A 13,396-nucleotide genomic window follows, 5' to 3' on the forward strand; every position below is an offset into this window, starting at 1 on the left:
CCCTGCTGCTATTTTTTTGGAGCCTTTGGAATGGGAGAAATAGAAAGTGTTTTGATGGCATCTCAACTCCAAGCCACATTCTCTTAAAGCTAAATGTTTAGTTAATCTTTTTTGTTGGACAATGTTGTCAGCAGTAACTAGTTCATTATAGTATTTGGATTTTATTAGCACTTTTGATAGCATCCAACGGTGGCATACCCCCGATGGAGTTCAATGGGAAGTCAAGAAGATGTTTATCATGGAAGAAGAGCCCAAGAACGAGTCCAGGAATTATGGAGAAGAATGGATTAAGTGCTACTCATATTTTATGGTTCAAGTTCAAGCCCGAATAGAAGAATATTGGAGCCCACATGAAACTGAAGCTTCTGCCCAAAAGTGAGCATGAAATCCACACCCAAAAGGAGGAAAAAAGTCGCGAATAAGTGACTTTGGAATGGTCAAATATTTTGGTTAAAATTTGGAAACTTTTCCTTAATTCTATAGGAGAGAATTTTTGGTATTATTATTAGCCTCCTATAATTTTGCACCTCTTTAATGGCCTTTCTATGAAGCACGTTACTTCTTTTTTTTAATGAAGTAAGATGTTGCATTGATATTTGGCAACTGGAAGGTGCCAAATTACAAAAGCAAAAGTCAGTAGGCTTTTGAAGCAAAAAGAAAAAACATGTTAGCCTCTGTTACAAAAGAGCTATACTAGTACCATCAACCATGGAGCTAACAAAGTTCAAAAAACTGTTCATGCTATTAACAGGAGTAAGAAAATTCCACTAAACAAAACAACTTAAGCATCTAGCTTTCAGGGCTTGAGTTGGAGTTGATATCCCATCGTAGCACCTGGGGGTTCCTTTCATTCCACACAACCCAAAAGATGACTGCCGGAATCATTTCCCCGACCTTCTTGATGGTTTTGTCAACTCTCCAAAAAATCGAGCTACTGTAAGCTTCCTTGATGGTCCGAGGGAGGTTTCAGGATGGTCCAAAAATAGATAGAAAGAAATTCCAAATTTCAGAGGTGAGAGGGCAATGATAAAGTAAGTGATTGACACTCTCTAGGCTTTGATGGGCTTTGATGGCAAAAATAACATCTGCTAGCTAGAACAATTTTGCTTTTACAAAGGTTGTCCCGAGTTAAAATTGCTTACCTGAGAGCTGTCCAAGTAAAGAAAGAGACATTGAGTGGCATTTTGGTTCTCCAGATACGTTTCCAGGGACCTTCCTCAAGCACACCATTTTGAAAACACAATATTGTAACCTTCTTTGACTATGAACTTCCCCTCCCTTGAGCTTCCCCATAAGAGCTTATCTGGTACATCATATGTGAGTGAGTCTCCAACGTGGTTAGGAGAGTTATCAGATCAATGATCTCCCAGTCATTTAGGTTCATTCTTAATAAAGGTCTCCATATGTTGTCCTCTCTATTTTGAGCCACAGATGTATCCAGGTTGCTGGCATTAAGGAATATGCTGGGTAAGAGTTCCTTGAGTGTTCCATTTCCAATCCACCTATCTTTCCAGAATTTCACATTCAAGCTATTGCCAACTTTAAAGGATATGCTCTGAAATAGGGCTTCATGGAAGCTGTTGACATGTTTCCAGAGTCCAGCACCATGAGGATCTGGGCTAACCTTTGGACTCCAGTGATTCTCAGCTCTATATTAACCTGCATCTGGTTGTTCATATCTCCACAACCATTTCATTAGCAAGCTTTGGTTATGTTGTTTAAGCTTCCTGATGCCAAGTCCTCTAGCAGTTTTTGGTTGGGTGATAATGGGCCATTTCACCAGAGAGAATTTGAGACTCTCGTTGCCGCTTTCCGATAAAAATCTCCTCCTTAAACAGTTCAGCTGTTTTAAGACAGAGGCTGGCATAGAATATAATAACATAATATAGGTTGGATGTATCAAGCACACTACCATTCAAAGTTAGCCTGCCCCTATGGATAGGTACTGCATTTGCCATGTTGCAAGCCTTCTTTCCACTCTTTCTATCAATCTTTCCAAATTCTAGTGGATTTGAATTTTGCACCCAAAGGCAGCCCAAGATATATATAGTGGGTAAGGCACCAATTTTGGAGCTTAGAGATTCTGCTAATACCTGGCACCAATTTTGGAGTTTAGAGCTTCTGCTAATACCTCCAAATTATGAACACCTCATTGACGGGATAGATAGTGCCTTCTGAGCATGTTAATGAGTAGGCCTGTTAGAGCTTCATAAATAAGCAGAATGAGGTAGAGATTTATGACTTAAGATCTCTCGTCATCACAGAACATCAGTGTGTCATCTGCATATAGCAGGTGTGAGACACTGACTGAGTCAATTAGATTACAGTAAGCTCCTTTGCTTTACTTAGCATCTGAGTAAGACCTTCCATTGCCAAAATGAAAAGGAAAGGGAAGAGAGGATCTGTAATACCCCACATTTCGGACTAGGATGAAAATCCGTCATTCCTATGCGTAGACGTTTCAAAAGCCTCGAATCCTATGTAAATTTAGCGTGTTAATCAATTATGTAGTGTGGGAATCTATTTGAGCATGAATTTAGATCATATAGGTCCCCTAACTCAAGTACAAGTTGAAAGCTTTCCTATCGCTCAAGTTTTAGTGAGCGTCAAAACTCGGGTCAACTTCAATCAACCATTACTCGTTGTATATGACGAACTGAGTGGTTTACTGTATATCAAATGAAAGCTCTTTGAATTAGCTTTCCAACGATACCAATTTCGCCTAAATCCGATATCGGAGCAAAGAGTTATACCCATTTTACTCCAGCATGTTTGGCTGGAAACTGGTGACGACATTTTGTGACAAGCCGTCACGCCCGTGACGGCCTATCAGCAATGTCGTCAGACCTGGGCAGATTTCTGACCCTGGTGACGACATTTTGTGACAAGCCGTCACGCCCATGTCGGCCTATCACCAATGTCGTCAACCTTAACACGAAACTCAAAATTTCACCCTTTTTTGACGACCTTTTTGATGACGTCGTCACATTCTGACGACGTCGTCAGCCTTAGGCAGAATCCAGCTTCTGTGTGACGACATTTTTGACGGCCTGTCACATTTTTGATGCCTTGTCACGAATGTCGTCAGCTTTTCTTTCCAAAACTTGAGGGACATTTTAGTAAGGGTATTTTGATCTTTTCCCTTCACTTCCCACGACTTATAACCCTCAAGGAGCGTATTATCTTCCATTCTCTTTAGTTAAACATCTCAAAAAGCTCTCTCATACACTCTCAACCACAAGATTAGGGTTTCCTCTCAAGATCAAAACTCTCAAGAACAAGCCCTAGGGTTTTCATAGAAGAGTCTATTTCAAGGAAATTTCGCCGTCAATCTTCACGAATTCTTAATCTAAGGTATGCGTAGTGTTCATCCATGGGTCCCTTTCATCCATGGAGCTCAAGAATCATGTTTTAAATTATAAATTGTGATTTCCTTGTTGTTTTATGACTATATTCATGTTAATGATTGTTTTTTGGATTCAAGGTTGTGTCTTGATGTGTTTTTCATGAATCATGTGAATAGGTTAGTTGGAAACCATGAATTTGGGTGGTTCAAGATTTCTAAATTGGGTGGAAACCCATGAATTTGGGTGGAAACCCATAAATCATGCTCCAGATGTTTCTTTTGTGGTGAAAATGCTGAGACAATTAACCATCTCTTTCTACACAGAAATCTTATTCGAAAAATTGGAGATTATTCTTAAATCTCAAAGGTATGTCATGATCTATGCCTGGAAGGATTAGAGAGGCAATCCATAGCTGGGACGAAGCAGGTTTGAAGGCTAAGAACAGAAGTAGATGGAGAATGATCCCTGCATGCATCTCAGCATCTGGTGGACAATTTGGAGGAGAGGGACTCTAGATGTTTTGAGACAATAGATAATACTGTGCAGCAGATTAAAATGAATTGTCTAGTGACTCTTGTGCTTTTGGTGTAACCAGATATATTCCAATGACACTGTTTCTATTATTAATGTTTTAGATTCAATATAGTCATAGGACAGTAGATTCGAGTTCTCATTAAATATGGTTACAGTACAACCTATGTACTGATTCGTTCATAATGAAATATACAGTTACCAGATCAAAAAAAATTGATTGGTTGCATAAGACTAAAGTTTTCAAAAAACTTTTATGGTCTAATTTTCATGATTTGGCCATCCAAATCAACTTAAAACAACTATATTCCAATGCATGAGGTATTAAGTTTAGACGTAACCTCTGACCAAGAATAATAAGAACTTCAGAAAAGGAAACTCCAATACCTTCGTGATTACAAGCAAGGTATCCTCAACATAAAAAATGGGAATCAATGTAAAAGCCAAATAAAGATACAGATACTCACAAGAATATCAAAATCCAGCTCTTTAGGTGATTTTTCGTCTGTAATAGGAACCCGCTCGTATTCAACAAGATACTCCTTCGATTGCAGTTCCTCGTACACCTAACTTAGAGGGAGATGTTCAAAATGAAAATGAGCAATCAATACAATCTTTTCTGATGCCAACTTCAAGAAAGCTTTCGTAAACTCATGAAACCTGTAAGGGCGTTTTCACAGAATCATATGTTACTGGCTCCCATTGATCCACCATCTGACCATTAGGAAGCTCATCAGTTACAAGGATCTTATTTCCGTATCTGTTGTTTATCAAATAGAAGAGTTCAGATAAAAATGTTGATAACGTGAGCACCGAGACATTTAATAGATATTCATTCACGGACAATAAAATAGAGAAAACAGTAACCTTGCAGCTTCTAGTAGAACATCTTCTTTCAAGCGATCCTCCATTTGCTCCACTCTTTTCCTGTTGATTCCCTATTTAATATAAAATCCAAGTTCATATCAAGAAGAATATCAACATATAGATTAGGAAAATAAATGAAGTTAAAAACTTGCATTAGAAACTGACAAATACCAGATATAGAAAAGTTGTGAGCATACACAAGATAAATGTGGAAACCAATATGCATTGCCAGAAGAACGGTTTTACCCCTAACAAGAAGCACTAGGATCATGCATTCTTGCTGAAATCTTCTAGCCACTTGGGGACAAGGAGATCTTGCATCCTTGCTGAAATTCTGAAGTTCAACAATGAAGCTGAAACAAGGAATCTATGTACTGAAGATTTGGTTCAGAGAGTAAGTCTTCAAATGGGACTAGAATAAAATATCCATAAAGGAAGAGATCTTTTGGCGGCGAAATCAACAAGGCATTTGGCTAAAATCGGGGGTAGAAGCTAGAGTTTGAAGTCTCCAAATAAAAATTTGATGTGCACTAATTCTCTTTGGAGAAACGTTAAATGCATCAAATATTGCTTGCTTAAGCCCCTGCATTACTAAAGCCAATCCTCCACCTCTTGGTCTTAGTGTGATAAAACATCAAAGAATAGAGAACATTGGTGCTTTTTCCGGGAACATTCTTCCGGGTGTGTGAGGAAGTAGGAAGGTTAATCTTTGGCAAGATTCTTCGCTCGGTCAACCAGGTATTAAGAGCCACACTATCTTAATAAGGTAAAATTGCTTGTCCACAAATCCTGTATAGCTTTGTAATATGTTTATGTTCATATTATGATGTGCCTCAAGTTATTAAAACTTAGAAGGCCAAAATAAACAATTAAAAGACTTAGTAACTGTCATAATGTCATGAGACATTTACAGGGTGGTTTATTCGGTAAAAAAAGGGCAGGGCAGTTAGAAGAAGGTATTCAGAAAAAGGAAAAAGAAATTCTGGGAGAGTTCTAGCCAATCGAATATCTAGGAATACTGAAATCTGTGTGAATTTAGTGTTATGTACTGTATAACTGAATGTATTAGGAGAAAATTTATAGCCTTAGCAGTGTTTCAAGTGTAAGCAGTGTCTGAGTGGTTGTTTACAGATTTCTTATTGTAATATCAGTGTATTTAGTATAAAACACCAGTACTTGTTCCTTTATTTACAGGTTTCTACAGAGAAGTCTATCATATTACTTGTCATAAATCTCTGAAAGAAAGAATACCCAGCAAGTGTTAGACAAAAGTCCTACAACCAATGTGGCATTGAGAATAAAAAGTAAAAGAAAATGTCCAATAAATGTGTCTTATGATATCTCATTGATACCTTGATCAGAAGTGTTGAAGTTATTAGTGTGGATAAGTGTGCCGAGGAAGGTGTGTTTCTTCGCTTGGCTAGCTACTAGAGAGGTGATTTTGATAGCGGAAAATTTTAAAAAGCGGAAGGTTGTCTGCTCAGTTGGTATTTCATGTGCAAGAAGGTGGGCAGGGATGTGGATCACCTCCTTCTACATTGCGGGCTTACCATGAGATTATGGCGGGATACGTTCAAGTGGTTTCGGACGCCTTGGGCAATGTCAAGTACAATGAAATATTTGATGTTCAGCTGGAAAAGAGTGAGAAGGATGAGAAAAAAAAGGACTTGGAACATGGTTTTGCTTGCGTTAATGTGGTTAGTATGGAGAGAGAAATAGAAGAGTTTTTGAAGGAGTAGAATTGAGTTTCACTCAGTTGAGGAGTAGTCTCGACTTCCTTATTTTGCTTGGCATAAAGAGAAAGCTCCTTGTTGTATAGATGATTTATATGGAGTTATTAGAGAATCATATTTCGTAGATTCTTTACCTTTTGGTATATCCATTATATAAGGCCAGTTTGACCATGTATATGAATGAAAATACTTTTACTTTATCAAAAATATCCTAATCCCACAGAATCAACATGATCATTATATGATTGAAAATACTTTCACTTTATCAAAAATATCCTAATCCCACAGAATCAACATGATCATTTGATAAAATAAAACCAGCAATAAGTCAAAATGAAAATTCAATCCTAACCATGACGCACCGTATACTCGAGATTAGAGAAGGGCCTTTCTACTTCACGCAAGACAAACGGGCGTCCATTAATATATATCACCTGTTCCGTGATTAGAAAAGAAAAAATCATGATAAAGTTTTCAGGCATTGAAATCTTGCAGCATTTTTTATCAAAAAGTTTATGTCCAGGAAGAAACACAGGCATCACTATACATGGTTTATCTAGTTCCGCCATCAGCGAGATCAAGCATACCAACATGCATATACCTATGCTCAACCCAATCAGTTTCAAATTTTTCTTTTTCTAATGATCGTTCATTCAAATGCTAGCAGATATTTGCACCTTGAGATACTCTTTTTTTTTTTTTGAAATTGGTAACTTTGTATTCCTCAGCATTAAGGATATGCTGGCCACCTCCAAAAACAACATTTTACATTGCATAAAAACAAGACAGAAATACTTACAAAACTCCTATGAAGTCCGCCAGTTGGATTTCATCTTCTATATTCTGTTCTTTACATGAAGATGGATACCAATTGTAGCATCTAAGGTAATTGATTAAAGAACTTGACGTCACAAAATTTAATGGCAAATAAGTCTGCATTATTTTTTTCCTTTTATGTGTTGAGAATGGTGACAAGTATATGTTTGCTAGTATCTAAGGAAGTTCACTTGAACAAAAAATTCATGATCTATCTAAAGACAGGCAAGAGCACTTATTTTAACAACTCAACCCAATACATGAAAGAGAAAAAACTGTAAAATAAAGAAGTGTGTATACTCTTTAGAATGATGCCTTTGTACAAGGAAAGTCTTTCATTAAACTTGCCCCAAAAAAAAATGTACAGAAACAAAAAGAAGGAAAAGGTTGAGAGAGGGGGTGATAGAAAAACAGGCAGACAGAGATGATGGTCTTTTCTTTAACAAAAAACAATATGTTGTATGATGAGTGGAATCCAAATAATGAATTTAAAAGTGTAACACAACATGTAAAAATTGTCTATAAGAATTTTTATTTTTTTTCTTTTTGATAAGGTGAGTGTATTTCATCAGTAACTGCAATATAATTTTGTGAAGAAATTTCTAGGACTTCTGATAGATTCTTTTTATGAATTGAACATGTGAGAAATAATGGAGAAAAATATTATTGAATGGTGTGTTTACATAATTACATCAAGACCCTATTTATAGACACTAAAGTACAATCCTTTTCCAAGTAGGATTTGGAATATACTATTCCTATTTCTAATAATATTCTAACACTTCCCCTCAAGCTGGTGCATACAAATCATATGTACCTAGCTTGTTACAAATGTAATGAATACGAGTACGGGTGAGGGACTTGGTGAAGATATCTGCAAGACTTGACTTCACAAATTTTGTAACAATATCTCTTGAGAGTATCTTTTCTCTGACAAAGTGACAATTAATCTCTATGTGTTTAATCCTCTCATGAAACACTGGATTTGATGCGATATGAAGGGCTGCTTGATTATCACACACAAGTTTCATCTTACCGATTTCTCCAAATTTTAATTCTCTCAGCAACTGTTTGATCCAAACTAGCTCACAAGTTGCTACAGCCATTGCTCGATATTCAGCTTCTGCATTAGATCAAGCAACCACACTCTGTTTCCTACTCTTCCAAGACGCCAAATTACCTCCTACTACAACACAATATCCGGAGGTAAAACGTCTATCAGAGCTGCCCGATCAGCATCTGTGTATCTAATGATATGCTCGTTACCTCGATCCTCAAAGAGTAATCCTTTACCTGGAGTTGACTTTATATATCGTAGAATACGAACAACTGCATCCCAATGACTATCACAGGGGAAGTCATAAACTGACTTACAACACTCATAGGAAAGGATATGTCAGGTCTAGCCACGGTGAGATAATTCAACTTTCCAACCAACCGCCTATACCTTTCAGGATCATTAAGTAGATCCCCCTATCCTGGTAAAAGTTTGGTATTTGGATCCATAGGAGTGTTAATGGGTCTACATCCCATCATTCCTGTCTCCTCAAGAATGTCTAAGGCATACTTGCATTGAGAAATAACAATACCTGATCTGGACTGAGCAACCTCAATACCTAGAAAATATTTCAGTCTACCGAGGTCTTTGGTCTGAAAGTGCTGAAAGAGATGTTGCTTCAATTTGGAGATACCATCTTCATCATTGCCGGTGATAACGATATCATCAACATAAACCACCAGATAAATACACAAATTTGGTTGAGAATGTCGATAAAACACTGAGTGATCAGCTCCACTACGAATCATGCCAAACTGCTGAATTGCTGTGCTGAATTTTCCAAACCAAGCTCGAGGAGACTGTTTCAGACCATAGAGTGACCTACGCAATCGACATACATGGCTACTAGACTCAATCGACATACATGGCTACTAGACTCCCCCTAAGCAACAAAACTAGGTGGTTGCTCCATATAGACTTCTTCCTCAAGATCACCATGCACACCATGCAGAAAAGCATTCTTAATATCCAACTGATAAAGAGGCCAATGACGAACGGCAGCAATGGATAGGAAAAGACGGACATATGCTATTTTAGCCACTGGAGAAAAAATGTCACTATAATCAAGCCCAAATATTTGCGTGTATTCTTTGGCAACGAGGCGAGTCTTAAGCCGATCAACCTGACCGTCTGGACCAACTTTAACCGCATAAACCCAACGGCAACCAACAGTAGATTTACCTGCAGGAAGAAAAACAAGCTCCCAAGTACCACTCGCATGTAAAGCAGACATCTCATCTATCAAAGTCTGCTTCCATCCTGAATGAGAAAGTGCTTCACCTATAGTCTTAGGTATGGAAATAGACGACAAAGACGATACAAAAGCATAATGGGGTGATGATAAACGATGATAACTCAAGAAAATATAGTGTGGGTTAGCATTACGAGTGGAACACATACCTTTTTGAAGTGCAACTGATTGGCTAGAAGAAGGCAAGTCCGCAGTAGGAGCAGCGTCCGACGCATGACATGAATCATCTGGAACTAATGGTAGACGCGGACGACAATGATAAGTCAAAAGTGGTGGCACTGTAGCAGGAGATGTAGAAGTAACTGTTGATTCCTTAAAGGTTGGGTCGGGTAAGTCTGGAGATATGGGTAAGACCAAAGATGGTGCAAGTAAGACTGGAGATACGAGTAAAATCTCAGAGATATCAGATGATCAGAAGATATATAGTAAGGTCGAGATTCAAAAAAATTGATATCGGCGGACATAAAGTAGCGACGAAGATCTGGTGAATAACAACGATACCCTTTTTAAACTCAAGAGTAACCAAGGAAGACACACTTGAGAGCACAAGGGGCTAATTTATCTTTTCCAGGGGCTAAGTTATGGACAAAACATGTGCTCTCAAAGACACGAGGGGGGATAGAGTAGAGATGTGACTGTTGAAACAATATAGAATAGGGAACTTTATTCTGAAGGGAAGATGATGGCATTCTATTAATTAGATAACAAGATGTGAGAACTGCATCGCCCCAAAATTACAGCGAAACATGGGATTCAATGAGAAGAGTGCGAGCAGTCTCAAGAAGATGCCTATTTTTTCTTTCTGGTATACCATTTTGCTGAGGGGTGTATGGACAAGATGTCTGGTGAACAATTCCTTGATGAGTCATAAACTCCTGAAACGGAGAGGATAAGTATTCTAAGGCATTGTCACTATGAAAAGTACGAATAGAAACACCAAATTGAGTCTGTATTTCAGCACAAAAACTTTTGAATATAGAAAATATCTCAGAATGATCTTTCATTAAGAAAACCCAAGTACATCATGAAAAATCATCAATGAAACTAACAAAATAACGAAAACCTAAAGGTGAACTGACTCTACTAGGACCTCAAATATCAGAATGTACTAATGAGAAAATAGACTCGGAACGACTATCAATACTACGTGGGAAAATAGCACAGGTGTGTTTCCCAAGTTGACATGACTACGTGGGAAAATAGCACAGGTGTGTTTCCAAGTTGACATGACTCAGAATCTAATGTGGATAAACTAGACAAACTAGGCACCATCTTTTGTAGCTTGGATAGACTAGGATGTCCCAAATGTTTGTGAATTAGGTTTGCAGGGTCTGTAACAGAGCATGCTGTGAAGGAATTTGAAGAGGTAAGATGGTAAAGGCCTTGTGATTCATGTCCTGCGCCAATCGTCTGTCCCGTACTGCGGTCCTGCATTAGAAAAGAGTCATCAAGAAAGGTTATCCTACAATTAAGGGCAAGTGTCAAACGACTAACAGATGCAAGATTAAAAGGACAATCAGGAACATAAAGAACAGAGTCTAGAATGACAAAAGATAGAGGTTTGGCTTTTCCAATTCCTTTTGGTTTTGTTCGGATCCCATTGGCTAAAGTAATAGCAGGAAGAGATTGTGAATAAACAATATTAGACAAAAGTGATTCGTTACCAGAAATATGATCAGAAGCACCTGAGTCTACAACCCATGATCCAAGAGTACTAAACTGTGAAACACAAGCAAAAGGATCACCAGCAACAGAAGCATCAGGCTGGGCAACTAACGCTACTTGTGGAGTTGTCTACTTACTTGCTCTATACGGGAGGAACTCATTATATTCTGTTTGGGCAATATAAGCATTATTGGATGGTCGATTAGGCTGTGGAGATGTCTGCTTAGTTGCTTGATTTCGAAGGAACTCATTATATTCCTTTACAGCAACAGGCTCATAACTAGATGGTGGACCATGCAAACTATGACATATATCCTGAGTGTGTCCAACTTTATGACAATAACTACACTTTGATCAAGATTTTCCAAAACTACCTCCTCCTCGCCGATTTTCCATAGGCTGATATGTTCGTTTTTCTATGTTTTGAGATGCAAGAATAGAAGAGTCAACAGTGGGTGATGAAACTACTTTGTGACCGGGAGGCACGGCAAGACGAAGCAGACAAGAGAATAACACATCAATTGTAGAAACCGTAGGACTAGCTAAAATCTGATCACGTACAGCATCATGGCCAGTAGAAAGTCCAGCAAGTGTAAGAACTAAAAACAACTTTTGTCTGTGCTCTTGTTGTTTTTCAACATTCGCAGTGACGGGCATCAATGTATCAAATTCTTCCATGACTGCTTGTACTTGTCCCAAGTAAGTAGACATATCGGATTCCTGTTTCTTCAAATTGGTCATTCGAGCTATCACATCATAAAAACGAGATATATCATTAGTGTATAAAGCACGAGCCTTTTCCCAAACTAAATAACACGTCTGGAATGGACGAGACAAGGGCATCAACTTGGAATCAATAGATCGTCATAAGAGACTACATAGTTGAGCATCAACTTTCTCCCATTGCTCTTTAGCTTTCGCATCATCCGCGCTAGACTTTCCCTTTTCATCTACCACACTCGCCTTGTTTGTTAAATGATCTTGGACACCTTGACCTTTGCACCACAACTCAACTGAGGAAGCCCAGGCTAAATAATTTGAACTTCCCATTAATGGTTCGAAAGTGATCATTGGGCTTGAATTTCCGATACCGGTAGTTTTGGGGCTAAAAACATCATACCCTAAAGACATGTTGGGAATTTTAACTTGAAAGTACCAAGAACAGTAACTGAATCTCTGAATAAAAAAAAACTATCAGGAAAAAAAAACTGAAGCCGCCGGAACCCTAACTTCGGCGGCTAGAATTTTCAAAAAAGTTGCTGGAATTTGAATATAGGGTAACTGGCCGAATCGGAAAAGGACGGCGACCCAACAAAAAAGGAACCACTCAAAAAATTCAACCGAAGAAGGCACACGCGCCGGCGCGTGATTGAACTTGCCAATTTTCGGCAGGCGCGTGGGGGCGCGTGGGGCTGATTTTCCAGTGATTTTAGGTCGGGTTTGCATCGCCTGAGCTTTCCGAGCCTCTTGGTGGTGTTGTATTTTTCACACAACCCTTAAAATAAAGAATGACACAAATCAGTCTCCGGAATTGACGACGGTGACTGAAGTTTTTTTTTTTCCTTTTCTTAAGTTTCTCACCAAAGCTCTGATACCATGATAAAGAAATGAACTTTGGGCCTAACTCAACCTCAAAAACTAGCTCATGAGGGGAGGATTGCCCAAGACCATATAAGGAGACCAAGGACCCTTTAATCCACCGATATGGGACTCCAACACCCCCCCCGCACGCCCAGGGCTGAACATCTGGAGCGTGGACAATATAAGACGGGGGACTCAACATCGGAAACAATGAACTGGGTAAGCCTGGCTTTGATACCATGTGAGAAATAATGGAGAAAAATATTATTGAATGGTGTGTTTACATAATTACATCAAGACCCCATTTATAGACACTAAAGTACAATCCTTTTCCAAGTAGGATTTGGTATATACTATTCCTATTTCTAATAATATTCTAACAGAACATATAGAATAAGATTATAGCATATGTTCAATTCATAAATTCTTTACAAAACTAAATTGCAGTTACTGATGAAATACTGACCACTTATAAGAAGCGATAAAATAAAGGGCAATTTTCATAAAACTCAATGAAATGCAGATGTAAAAAAGTAATGAAGCACTA

At 38.3% G+C, this 13,396-nt stretch overlaps 2 protein-coding genes and 1 pseudogene across 2 annotated transcripts in view; all 3 read right to left on the reverse strand.

Annotated features, from left to right (window-relative positions):
• The window catches only part of LOC107840136 (paladin), a 38,851-nt gene that overhangs the window by 22,490 nt on the left and 2,965 nt on the right, over positions 1 to 13,396 (reverse strand). Inside the window, exons 3-6 of the mRNA XM_047398165.1 lie at positions 6,841 to 6,912; positions 4,746 to 4,816; positions 4,539 to 4,638; positions 4,346 to 4,444 (exon numbers count right to left, since the gene is read on the reverse strand). Coding sequence (XP_047254121.1) covers positions 4,346 to 4,444; positions 4,539 to 4,638; positions 4,746 to 4,816; positions 6,841 to 6,912 — 342 coding nt within the window. The remainder of the gene's footprint in view (positions 1 to 4,345; positions 4,445 to 4,538; positions 4,639 to 4,745; positions 4,817 to 6,840; positions 6,913 to 13,396) is intronic.
• On the reverse strand, positions 8,083 to 9,231 carry LOC124888037 (annotated as a pseudogene).
• On the reverse strand, positions 11,038 to 13,394 carry LOC124888039. The gene has a single exon (XM_047398177.1). It carries the CDS (start codon positions 12,109 to 12,111, stop codon positions 11,623 to 11,625), a length of 489 nt encoding a protein of 162 aa, XP_047254133.1. The 5' UTR covers positions 12,112 to 13,394; the 3' UTR covers positions 11,038 to 11,622.

This window comes from Capsicum annuum, chromosome 1 (assembly GCF_002878395.1).
Source record: "Capsicum annuum cultivar UCD-10X-F1 chromosome 1, UCD10Xv1.1, whole genome shotgun sequence".
Taxonomy (NCBI): Eukaryota; Viridiplantae; Streptophyta; class Magnoliopsida; order Solanales; family Solanaceae; genus Capsicum; species Capsicum annuum.